Source organism: Pocillopora verrucosa, chromosome 5, assembly GCF_036669915.1.
Source record: "Pocillopora verrucosa isolate sample1 chromosome 5, ASM3666991v2, whole genome shotgun sequence".
In the NCBI taxonomy this organism is placed as follows: Eukaryota; Metazoa; Cnidaria; class Anthozoa; order Scleractinia; family Pocilloporidae; genus Pocillopora; species Pocillopora verrucosa.
The window spans coordinates 19422073-19434874 of NC_089316.1; the positions used below are offsets into that span (position 1 = coordinate 19422073).

General features: G+C 35.4%; 1 protein-coding gene across 1 annotated transcript; it reads left to right on the forward strand.

The window, feature by feature from the left end:
• The first annotated feature begins 394 nt into the window (after positions 1 to 394).
• On the forward strand, positions 395 to 12497 carry LOC131790203 (G-protein coupled receptor GRL101-like). Its single transcript, XM_066166473.1, has 19 exons — positions 395 to 433; positions 935 to 1006; positions 1688 to 1759; positions 2129 to 2200; positions 2412 to 2483; positions 2913 to 3909; positions 4254 to 4335; positions 4768 to 4830; positions 4970 to 5050; positions 6680 to 6724; positions 7345 to 7395; positions 8012 to 8062; positions 8724 to 8771; positions 8992 to 9048; positions 9467 to 9508; positions 9802 to 9858; positions 10055 to 10135; positions 10579 to 10633; positions 11173 to 12497. Exons 2-18 carry the CDS (start codon positions 939 to 941, stop codon positions 10611 to 10613), a joined length of 1974 nt encoding a protein of 657 aa, XP_066022570.1. The 5' UTR covers positions 395 to 433; positions 935 to 938; the 3' UTR covers positions 10614 to 10633; positions 11173 to 12497.
• The last annotated feature ends 305 nt before the right edge of the window (positions 12498 to 12802 follow it).

Here is a 12802-nt window from a genome sequence, read left to right on the forward strand (position 1 = left end):
TATTTAGTATATTATAATCAATTTTTCTATTTTGTATGAAAAAAGCTTTCTGTATGATATTTTTTCCCAGAAAATATTCACGGATTATCTTCTGCTCTTTTGGTCCGCACTATATCGTTTCTTGATAGTGTCATAACCAGCGTTTTGTTGCCGGATTTTGAAAAAAATTAACCATCTATAATGTTCCTCCAGATAGCTAAGGAACTCAAAATAAATACATTAAACTGGAAACTACTGCGGAGGCAAACATTATTTTATGAACAGTTGTTCTTCAAAAGCAGGCAATATTTTTTATTCTATGAATCAGTATTGGTAATGTCATGATAATAGATTCGTAACTACAGTTATTATTACATTCTAGGGATTTGTCAAATAATGAACTTGGAAATCTACCGCCATACATCTTTAAAAACATTACAGCTGTGAGATTTCTGTAAGTGAGATTCTCTTTGAGTTAAGATAAATAAAAAAAGCTGTCACTAAGAATTACCTTGCAATAACAGCAATAAGTGAGTAAATCGGCTTCCTAGTCTATAGCAATTTACATTTCTTATTTAATTTAAGCTGCTAAATTGTTTTTGTCTTGCAATTATATTTTGCGATAGAGGCTTATAATTTGTTGACTTAGATACTAAAGCAACCTAAATATTTTTTCTAAAACGGGCAATAGCTTACTTACGATTTTTCAAACTCAGCTTTAAACAACAGACCTGAAGCAGAGGTTTCTGGTAATAAAATCTAAAGTTTCTCTAGCCTGAGAGCATGAAAGTTTCATGTGGGTCTAAGGTTTTCTTTTTTTCTGTGATATTCAAATATCAAACCCGGGAGCTAATTGTACTGCAGTAAATTCAGAAGATAATTAAGACAAGAGTAGATTTAAAGATATCCCTTCATCTGTGTATTTCAGTCTAACATCTGCACCGCGCTTTTTCAGGAAAATGGAATACAACAAAATTGAGAGGCTTCATGAAGATCAATTCCAGGGCTTAGTGAAGTTGTTCGAGTTGTGAGTACATTTAGACTTAAACGTTAATTTTTTCATCATGGTCTGTTGCAATCTAAAGCATATTTTAGAACCAGCCCATTCATATGAATTTAAAAAAACTAATAAAATGAATAAAAGTTGGCAAGAAAATGTTTACAAACTAACCATATTTAAATGGAGAGAGGTGATACCCAAAGAAGTGCATGATAATCATATATTAGTAAGGTTTTTAATTTTAACGTTTAAGCCATAAACGGCTCAAGTGCATTAATTAGATTTCTGTTCATATTCGTCCTTCAGATTATAGAGCCGCAATGATCAAGTTAGCTTGAAAGGAAAAGAGCTTTTTTGAACAAAGAAAAAAATGGCTTCAATTTAGCTGAGTCTATAAATATTGAGTTGAAGTGCAAAGGTTCGGATTAAAACTACCATGCGATTAATTTTCTGAGGGAATTAGCTTGCACAGATTTTAGTTGGAATAGAAAATAAGGAGCCATAATAGGGAACACCTCATTAGTAAATATAGTAAGTATCCTCTATTAGTACTAGCCTCTATAATAAATTGATCACAATATTTGTCACCAGATCTATATAATTGTGGTATAATTTTGATATCAGTTTTGCTGTTTAAATTAGATGTACCACGCTTAGTGATTCTATGTTACTTGTATATTAACTTAAATTCCCCCTAACCTGTTTAAGACATCTCTCGGAGAACAGAATCGAGGCTTTGCCTGACAAGATTTTTGAGGGAGTTAAGAACCTCAAGGGCCTGTGAGTACAGCTGATAACGTACGAAACAATTTCTAGTTTTTTTTAGAAGATGAAAATGTACACAACAGAAAGGCTCACAATATGGAATTCTTATTTGAAAATGTTAACATGATCTCCAACAGGCGTGGTGTAAATTATAATGCTCAACAACTTAATTTTATTACTAGCTATTTTCTCAAGGTAAAAAAATGTGGCTTGCTATAAACATGGTTTTATTGAGCAAAGGTAGATATTATCAAAAAAGCAAACAAACATAGTTGAGAACTATGATAGTTCCGACGGCAACTTCAGGGGAAATTTTAAGAATCAGACAATGCAAGACCCTGTTTACCATCTGCTAGTTAATAGTTATGTTATTAATTTTTGCAGAAATATCTTAGGCAATAAAATACAAAATGTCACCAGCACGACTTTCAGTAATGCCCGGGAACTGCGATTTTTGTAAGTTCACTGTAAATGGCAGTTTTTTATCACAGTACTTACAATAAAGCCGCATGTATTGCAATCGGATAAGATGCAGGTGTGAAGTTAATTTAGAGTGTTATAGTCAATTGGGTATAATTTTTAATTTTGCAACTACTTATTTGGGAAAATGAGATATGCAATTTATTATAATCTGACTTAATTTTCACCTTCTATTTTAAACTTTCAGGTTCATGCACTACAACCTGATGGCTGAGCTCCCCAAAGGCTTTTTTGGGCTTTTGCCGCACATTATCAGAGTGTAATACTCCATTATAATAATTTAACACGATGGCTTAAAAGGAGATTTGGAGCGGATGTTGTCTGAATTACTTTTGAAATAGAAATTATTGTCAAATTGTGATATGGGTGATGCAATCATTTTAATGATTTTGTTTCCTTCAGTCTGTTGTGGTTCATTTGATCAATAAATTTTCATTCACGTTAACATCTTCTATCAATTCCAATCCTGAAATGATATGAAGCCTTATTTAGATATTAAATACCATTGCCTGAGGCATGCTTTGCGTGACTTTCTAATTGCTATTAATTTACGAAAAATGCTTATCAATTATCTTTGCCTCAGCATAGATCACTGTTTTCTTGCCGATCGTTTTGGATAATCATAATTTTGCTCTCATTGTTCTAACGATGAACGCTTTCTAATTTCCTCTTTTTTTTCTAATTCCAGAACTCTGGACACCAACCTGATGTGCTGCCACCTTGATCTTTTCAGGCAGGATGCCGATTGCGAATTTGCCTTCAATGATAACTTCGCAAGCTGTCACTCCATGTTCCGCAACCTTGCTCCAAGGAGAAGTCTTTGGGTTGTCGGCCTTCTTTCGTTGTTTGGGTCTGTGTTTGTGGTTGGGTGGCAGTATTTCTTACCTGATAACAATATGGTCCAGTCTATTATGTTGGTAAATCTGGGTATTTCAGACGGCATCATGGGTATTTACCTCATCATTATAGGTATAAAAGACCTGCAATGGTCAGGGGAATACTACCTGCACGACTATGAGTGGCGCACCGGCTGGTTTTGCCATTTCAATGGCGCCATGTCTGTACTTTCAAGCGAGGTGTCTGTTATGATGATTTCTCTGATTGCATGGGACAGGCTCAAGAACATTGTGTTTCCTTACACGTTTGCAAAAATTACACCAAGGCAGACCCGTATTATGTGTGTAGTTATCTGGCTTGTGGGAGGCATCATGGCATTCCTTCCGTTGTCTGGAATGCGATATTTTGGTGACTGGTATTATGGCAAGAACGTGGTGTGCCTGCCCCTGCAACTTTCCCCGCAATTACAAGAAGGCTGGGAATTCTCCACTTCCATCTTCATCGTTTTAAATTTTTCTCTTTTCCTATTTATTACGGTTGCCTATGTTGCCATCTTGTTGAAATCATGGTCGTCAAGCAGACGGCTGGGTGCGCATGGAACTGTTCGTGAAATACGAGCAAGAGCACAAAGTGCACAGGCCAAAAGAGAAAGAGCACTTGCCAAAAGAGTCTTCTTCATTATTCTGACCGATTTCTTGTGTTGGATACCAATCATTGCTATCGGCATTAAGTCGCACGTCGAGAAAACGTTTGATCCACCTGGTGATCTGGCTGTGTGGATTGCAGTGTTCGCCTTGCCGATCAATTCAGCTATCAACCCACTGCTGTATACCCTTTCTACTCCACAGGTACCATTTTTCTCTTGCTTTTGAATGGAACATTCTTTCATTTGTTGTTTTAAGAGACATCTTTGCGAGATAGTTATCTGAATCAATCACCCGCGGTCCCAACGGTTTTTTTTTTATTATAAATTTTCCTATTGTCAATCAAAGACGGTTTCTCTCATGTCCTTATGACAGAAAAAAAAATAACCCAAAAGGAGAAAAAATGGGCATGGAAAAAAATATGAATGATCGCAAAGTTTTTTGTTTGTTTCTCCGCTGTTGGTTATAACCATAGAGACCAACTTGAATTTAAAAGCGGTTTGATCTATATTCCGACATACTTTATTAAATAAATTTCTACTGTATAGGTTCAAGCTGTTTTGAAAGCAAAATTGAGGAAGGTGTGGTCCAATGTTCGATCGATTTTCAGCAGTGGACAAAATCAAGAAGGCACGGTGCTATATTCCATTTATACATATCATAATCAGACCTTGAAAGGGGTATAGGTATGAGTAGAGATTAGAACAATGCACTTCAGAAATTTATTTGAATTATTATTGGAATTATCATTATTACTTCAAAAAATTATTAAGGGGCAACCAAGTAATTAAAAAACAATAAATGGTTGAGCTTCGGTCTTCAATTTCAAGGGAAAGAAACAATCTGACTGTTAGAAGGATTTTTTAAAATCAATATATGGACGAGATAGTTTGGTGTGTTATACTCCTCCACCGACGCAGCACCACAGTTTCTTCAGAAACTTACCCCCCCCCCCCCTTCCCTTCCCCCTCCTCCTTAAAATGTCTGGATAGGCCTAACAGTAGTTTATTCTCCCTTTGGAGAGGACCAAAAAAGATATGTTACTGCTATTTTATTACTTAGAAGGAGTAAATAATCAGCAGGGACAGATCGGAAATGGACATGAACACGCTAACAACGAAGAGGGTAAATATAGTGATTCCCAATGTGTATATTCTCTTTGCCTCGTTATGGTTTTGTGTGTAATACCTCTCTTTCGTTTCTTCTCTTCCCTTCTTAATCCCATGTTTTGTTTGTTTTTGTGTCTGCATTATCTTCCCCATAGGAGAACAGATTGAAATGCAAGTAATAGAACACAACGAAGTTCCAGAAGTGGAAGCCCCTGAATTGCCTGCTCTGCAACCGGGTCAGTATTCCATATGTATGCTTATTTCTTTAAAACATCATTTAAAAACTAGCCAATTAGAAAACTAGGGAATCAAACGGTAAATCTTTGAAGTTAATAGGTCGACTCAGAACTCGCATTCATTACTTATGTGTATAAATGTATAATGTTTTGATGTTAATGTTAATGTCTGATTGACTTTCTGATTTCAACTTTAATCAAGTAATCTACTGAAGTGGGTGAGCTCTTTCAAATTGAAATACCTATGATGAAACATACTATTCTTTTCTATTTTGTGAAGTTTTTTATATGAAATAATTCATATTTGTACTGCGGTTGTAGATGAAAGTGAAATATGATCATCGCAGTGAATTTTCCAATTTAAGCAATTGGAAAGAAGAAGCCTGAAAAAAATCAGGGCTTCAACGGGATTCGAACCCTTGACCTCCGCGATACCGGTGCGATGCTCTACCAACTGAGCTATGAAGCCACACATTGGGAGCGAGGTCAATTTATTGAGTTCCTATCTTCCCGTGCAGTGAAATGATGTGAAGTTTTTTATATGAAATAATTCATATTTGTACTGCGGTTGTAGATGAAAGTGAAATATGATCATCGCAGTGAATTTTCCAATTTAAGCAATTGGAAAGAAGAAGCCTGAAAAAAATCAGGGCTTCAACGGGATTCGAACCCTTGACCTCCGCGATACCGGTGCAATGCTCTACCAACTGAGCTATGAAGCCACACATTGGGAGCGAGGTCAATTTATTGAGTTCCTATCTTCCCGTGCAGTGAAATGATGTGAAGTTTTTTATATGAAATAATTCATATTTGTACTGCGGTTGTAGATGAAAGTGAAATATGATCATCGCAGTGAATTTTCCAATTTAAGCAATTGGAAACGCGGAGGTCAAGGGTTCGAATCCCGTTGAAGCCCTGATTTTTTTCAGGCTTCTTCTTTCCAATTGCTTAAATTGGAAAATTCACTGCGATGATCATATTTCACTTTCATCTACAACCGCAGTACAAATATGAATTATTTCATATAAAAAACTTCACATCATTTCACTGCACGGGAAGATAGGAACTCAATAAATTGACCTCGCTCCCAATGTGTGGCTTCATAGCTCAGTTGGTAGAGCATCGCACCGGTATCGCGGAGGTCAAGGGTTCGAATCCCGTTGAAGCCCTGATTTTTTTCAGGCTTCTTCTTTCCAATTGCTTAAATTGGAAAATTCACTGCGATGATCATATTTCACTTTCATCTTTTCTATTTTGATACGTTCTACGTGTGAATTTTGGTTAGGGAAAGATTAAGGAAATGTTTCTTCATATGACATAAATGTGATTGGTTTTGTCACCTTTGGTTGATAATTGCAAAAAAAGTCCTTTGGTTTTTCACAAGTTACATACAACAATTCTGACGACAGTTTTCCGACGACCCAGTGTCTGAACTTCCCCTTTGAGATCCCCATCCCTTTAAATTAGAAACCTGCACAGGTGTCATGTGCAACAAAGGTAATATCGTTATCAATATGGCACAGATCTAATAAATGGATGATACGTATCGAAATAATCATTCAATGTTTTACCTTTTTGCTTTTATTATCTGATAAATAACTCTAACATAACGATTTGAACCATCAACAGCAATGGAACAAGCCTGTGGTGGGGATGAGACTCCATCTTCCTCAGGTATAATGTCTTCTAACTTGAATTAAAATTTCCTGCCTATTATTATAGTTATTATTATTATTATTATTATCATTATTTCAGTTGATGTTGTTGTTCTTCCTCTGGAAACTTCATTCATGAAAAAATATGAAATTAAGTCGTAGACAGCCTCTTCATTCACAATATCAGTACTGAAGCTATGACTTCAACCGCTATTTACAACTGTTCCTAAAAATCGCCAACTACTTTGCAAGAAATAAAGTAGTAGGAATGAATAAAAGAACTTGAAAGTATTCGATCAAATCAACTGTCTTTTGCAAAAGTATGACTTCAACAGACTATCTCATGCGCACAAACTCGCAGATGTAAAACAATGCGAGCTGTATGACAAGTTTAACCAAGTTTTAACTCAACTGAGTAGTCTATCGTGCCAGAAGTTGTTAAGTTTATGCGCATTCAATGCGGAAACTAAACTGTACAGTAAACTTTATCGAAAGTATTTTATGTTTGTTTATTTGTTTTTTTAAAGATTTCGTATCTGAATTACGTCATACGAATATTATTTTCTGTAAAATTCATTTGAAGAATAAACGCACCACAAAAGTCATGACATGTTTCACTCTACTTGTTGTTTGAAACAGATTATGAGGATGATTTTGATATCAGACCAGCCACTAAAAAGACTGTGGAAGGTAAAGAACTTTTTGTAGGAAACTATATTATTAGTGCTGGCTGTTACCACCAGTTTATAGAAAAGACTCCAAGTTTCTCCTATAAAGGAATTTATAAGAGAAGCCTTCCCTACATACTGAAAGTAACGAGTCATTGCAAATTCAAAAAAAAAAAAAGATTTTTAACTCTGGATTGACAGTCTCGCGGACACTAGGTGTGAAAGGAAATTGTGCAAAATTAGAAGTATTTATGTCTTTAACGCACTCAACATGAGGCGTTGTATATTTTGGTGGGAAGACTCTTGCGTAATACCTGGTTAATAACATCAATAGATAATTATTAGCAGCAAGCTAACCTCTAAGAAAAGAAAATGAAATGGGACGGAGATTCGAACGCAAAAAGCGAATTTCTAATTTCCCGCGCTAAAGTATAGTAGGTAGTTGTGTGAGTAAAAAAAAGTTGAGGCTCGCACATTTTGCCTGAAACTGTTTTAATCCTCTTTGGCGGAATAGAGGGAAGGGGGTAGTTCTATTTATGTTTGAATGTAATTAGACTTAAATAAGATTTGTTATCAACGCTGGACCCTCTCCCAAACAATTTGCAACTTATTTAAAAGAAGGATATTCTTTATTGCAGTTGCTGTTCATCATGGTGAAAGCCAGCATCGACGAAAAAGTCAAAAAGAAGGTATATGTTGAACTCCTTTTGTAACTAGGATTGTCTACTCTTTGACGGAAGGCTCTAATGTTGATAAGTGTCTATTTTTATGAAACCATTATTTCACATTGAATTTATGAAAGATCCGACTACAGGAGAGACTAGAAGTGACTGAAGTTTAAGGTGCTTACAGGAACCTTTTTTATATATGGAGGCTCGCCGTTGATGTAACTCGTGGCTCTTGATACAAGCATTGAAATATATATGACAATTGTCGTACACATTGGTTTCGGTGAACACCTAACCTTACTTTGGTTAATGTCAAGATATTTATATCGACTGAAATAGAGTACCAGCTTAGTCTCAACATTTTTTTCGCTTTCTGAGTCGAAATTCGAAATATTTTAAAGTTGAGGGGCATCTGCATTGAGGTCTTTTTTGCGCATTCTTTTAGTACCTGAAGCAACAGGGATGACAGTTATCTGGCAAATTGGTGGCAATTGAACAAAGGCTTTAAGAAGTGGCAAAATTTTACCGTCGACTATTTCAACGCTCCCGAATTTTTCGCTTATGTCCTCTCTCTGGTGATCCTCCCACAATTTCGATCACTTTCGATTCGTTATTTTCAATTATTCAAATGAATGTCATTCGTTGACTACAAATTTGTTGTACTAATTACAAGTTTCTGCAGGCCAAGGAGGAGAGACAAAGCCTGAGACTAAAGAGCTAGCTGAGGAAGGTAAATAGAATGATTTTTTTCTTGAAATGCACATTGTGCAACATAAGTTTCCTTTATTGCCGCATATAGAGGAAGTCACCTTTTCTTGAACTTATCTGCCATCTGGGCCAGTCTCCTGGCTTACTCACAAAGTGACAGTGACGGCAACTCTGTTGCTTTGTATACGTCAATCTTAAGGTCCTTATACTTCATCGTAATTAATAACTTTGCTATCACACAGCTGACAAATCTGTGGAGCAGGTGGAGAGTGAAGAGATTCCAAGGGCAAGTGACAAAGGTAAAGGAGAGGGTAGCTTTAATTGGTCACTCAGGAGGTTAAGCAGGTTATTGAAACATATCTTTCACCTTAGTAGTCGCTGAGAAACAGAAACAGAAAAAATATTTCATGAAATGCTTCAGTAAAAACAAGATTGAATGGATGAGTACTAATGCACCTTTTATCAAACACATTGTCTTATGGAGAAGACGGAAGAGGGCACCAGCTTTGCCTCGTTCATTTTCGGCTCTCTGCGTTCATCGAGTTAAATTTCAAGGGTATTTACGTGAAGGCGTTGTATACGCACTTATTCAGTATCTGAAGCAACAGAGACAAAAGTGATTGATGAATTGGTGGCAAACGTTGACCTTCGTCAATTGCAGTACTTCAAATGAACATCATTTAATAGGTACAATATGTTCTAATTCAATTTCTTCAGAAGGAGAAAAAAAGCTTGACACAGAAGAGCTAACTAAGGAAGGTAAATACAACGATTCATATTTTTTAAGAACTATACATTATTTACCATAAATTTCACCTAGTTATTTTTGCATACTATGCAAGCTTTATAATTACTATCATAATTATTATCATTTATGTATTTTTTATAAATTAAAAGCTAACTGGGCCAATTTACTGGGCCAATTTACTGGGCCAATTTACTGATTATTGCCCTAAGCAATAGAAGGGCCATGGGCCGAGTTTACCATCTAGACAACTTTATATATTTATGTACTTTACCTCATTCGAATAAATAACTTTGTCATCACACAGCTGGCAAATCTGAGGAGAAAGTGGAGAGTGAAGAAATTCCAATACCTAGTGATGAAGGTAAAGGAGAGGGAGGGTTTTTTATTTCTCACCCAAGAGGTTAAGGCACCAGATTAGTTATTAAGGGACATCTTTCATTTTGGTAGCCAATGAAAAATGAATGATTCGTAAACATGCTGAAGTAAAGGAAAAAGAAATAAATTGAAAGACTGAGTTCTAATTTACTTTTTGGTCAATTAATCATCTTTTATAAAAGCTCAAAAGGTAGAAGAAGAAGAAGAAGAAGAAGAAGAAGAAAGGAAGCGGCTTGAGCCTGACATGGAGGACACAGAGAAAGGTAAATTCTTTATAAACAGCCAACATAGACTCGATGTGGTCATGAATTAACACATAATCTGTCCACGTTATTGTCTGAGGAAAGTTGAAACGCGGCGGTCCACATCAGAAGTGATTGAATTAAGAGAAAATAAGAGTACTTGAGTACTATTGTACTTCGTCACAGTGAACGGCCAAGACCTGACTTGCAATACTGACACTAAATATGGCACCTTTGAATCTTCCAGAGCTCTCTCACTTTTTGTAACATTTCTTAGTTATAAAGATGTTTGCTTACATGGAGGAAACATAGCTGCCACGTGGTAAAGCTAATTAATTAGAAGCGAGGCTTATGAACCTCAACTTTTAAAACTCTTTAATACTGACAAGTTAAAATTGTGTTAGCAAAAACAAATTCTGATTAAGTGGCTTAATATAAATATTTTTCTCTTTTCGTATTCCAAGCAGGGGATGAAGAGGTTTTTGACACCAGACTTTAGTTCTTGCTTTTCAAACCAAGGTAAATGTTTGTTGTGTCTTCTTCAATAGTGAGTACCACTAACTGAAGGGTGCGGAAAACCTTTAAAAAAACTGTGCACTTTTTGATATCTTATCAAACTTATGAAACTAGTTTCAGATTTGAGATGAAGGGTGAAATTTTCGTACTTTTGCTCTGATGCATTTCCGTGTACATGCATGGGCTGTTGACTCCTGATTTCTTGAACCTTCAGTCTCTAGAACCTTTTCATAATCTGAATAATACTGTCTGGTCAACGGACCAACTGGTGAGCTGGCCACCACACCGTCAGATTACATTAACTGATTAAGCTGACAGACAGATGGTATAACTATCTGCTTGACTTTCTGCCTGAGTGTCTGCCTGACCGTTTCCCTTGCTGTGAGCATGGCAATAAACTGATTCATTTTCTAGCTGCGTGCTAAGTCAGAAGCCTGAACCAGTTGACCGACTGACGGTTGATTTATCAAGCAAACAAATTATTAATACACACGTTTTGCAATAAATAAATCAACGTGCTTTTACTCCTTCCATTACTAAAGAGACCGTAAGGACTGAAGAAGAGAATTCAAGAATTCAAGAAGAAATGGAATTCTAGTAATCATTATGTAGTGTCTGTGGAAGTATCTTAGTCAAAACAATCCTTTTTGTTTATTTTCCCTTCGATAAAATAATAACATAAATTAGTCAGCTGAACTATGGATTGCATAACATGCTATTGAACATATTGGGCGCTATCTCTGAATGGGCGTGTGATGGCAGTTCTGTCTTCATTTCGGTTTGACCTTGTCTGTTTTCTTTTTAATGTTTATTTTTTGTTTGTTTATTTTATTTAATTTTTTTGTGTGTGTATGTGTGTTGACTTTGACAAGTTTAACTACCTGTTAGTGTTTTTCTTTTAGCATATTTCAAAATTGCATGTTTTAGCGAGTAATAGCTCATTTCTAGGTTCTTTAATCTAAAAGAAACAAAGCATTTACTGTTTAATATCTCACATCGTTAATATTTAATAATATCCTGATGATCTAAATAGTTAATTTCATAAAACGTTTTTACTCGTTTACGAGAATTTTATTTAGTAAGAGTTACAGTAACGGTTATTTGGGGCTTCAGATTATATGAAAGAACTCAGAAAATTTTACGGCCTGGGCTTTAGTTCTGAGAGACTCTGAATGATCATAACAACTATATAAATATCCCAGTTCCACAGCTAAGTATCGATATCTTTTTTTTTTGTTTTGTTTTTTTCTATTTCATCACTATCTCTTAAAGAAGAATAATTAAAAATGTAACAAAAGAATAGTTAACATTTTATTGGATGAGAAGTCATTAATCAGTTCTTAGGCAGTTTGTTAAGTTACCCAAGTACTAATCTAAATAGTTGATTTTTCGAATTTTTATAACTCCTTTTCGAGCATTACAATACAACCTAGATGTAAAGTGACGTTTTTTTTCGTGAATTTAGGACGTTTATCGCGAGTACAGATTTATCAAATAACTTATAAAAACGTTTAGGTATGCCAGGGAGTTTAGTGGTTCGATAAAAATTATAATTGTTTATTTTCACAACTCGCTTGTGAGAATTTTGCACCCAGACTACGCTTCAAAAAACAAAAAAACAAATACAAGACATTGTTTATTAGAGGTTTTGAAGTTTATCAATAAGCTAGGTAGCCCATTTAATAGAATTTTCATAACTCCTTTGCGAGCGTTATAATCATTAGGACTTAAAGTGATGTCCATATAGATCATGCTTACATTACTAATAATTCACTCAAAATAAAAAAAGTAATGAAAAGGTCTAAGAATATCACTAAATTAGATATTTGGTAGTGAATTGAAGTCTAATTTGTAGTTAATTTCTGGATTGTTTAACTCATTTTAAGAATTCTAATTCATTGTAGAACGTGATATTCAAATAACTTCGTGATTTGGCTCAAACGTGCTCATCAAACATGGCTTCTACAGTAAGGATAATTTGAACACGAACGTGCCTTCTAGAGGAACATGGTACAAAGCAAAGAGAATTGTAACAAGTGGAAAAGTTGTCAATAAGCGCGTCATGTTTATTGTAAGTCAGAGCCTTCAATAAAACACCTTTTAGACCTTATGCTTGATTCTGATGTCAATAAACCCCAGGAAAGTTGTAAAGTCTGGCTTGAGCTTCATCGG

What these genes read in the sequence shown, in the direction of transcription:
- LOC131790203 (XM_066166473.1), top strand. Translation starts at nt 939, where the DNA reads ATGGAATACAACAAAATTGAGAGGCTTCATGAAGATCAATTCCAGGGC. An exon ending in TTGCCGCACATTATCAGAGT is followed by an intron (nt 2,484 to 2,912) that starts GTAATACTCCAT and finishes TTCTAATTCCAG; the next exon opens with AACTCTGGACACCAACCTGA. An exon ending in ACACGCTAACAACGAAGAGG is followed by an intron (nt 4,831 to 4,969) that starts GTAAATATAGTG and finishes TCTTCCCCATAG; the next exon opens with GAGAACAGATTGAAATGCAA.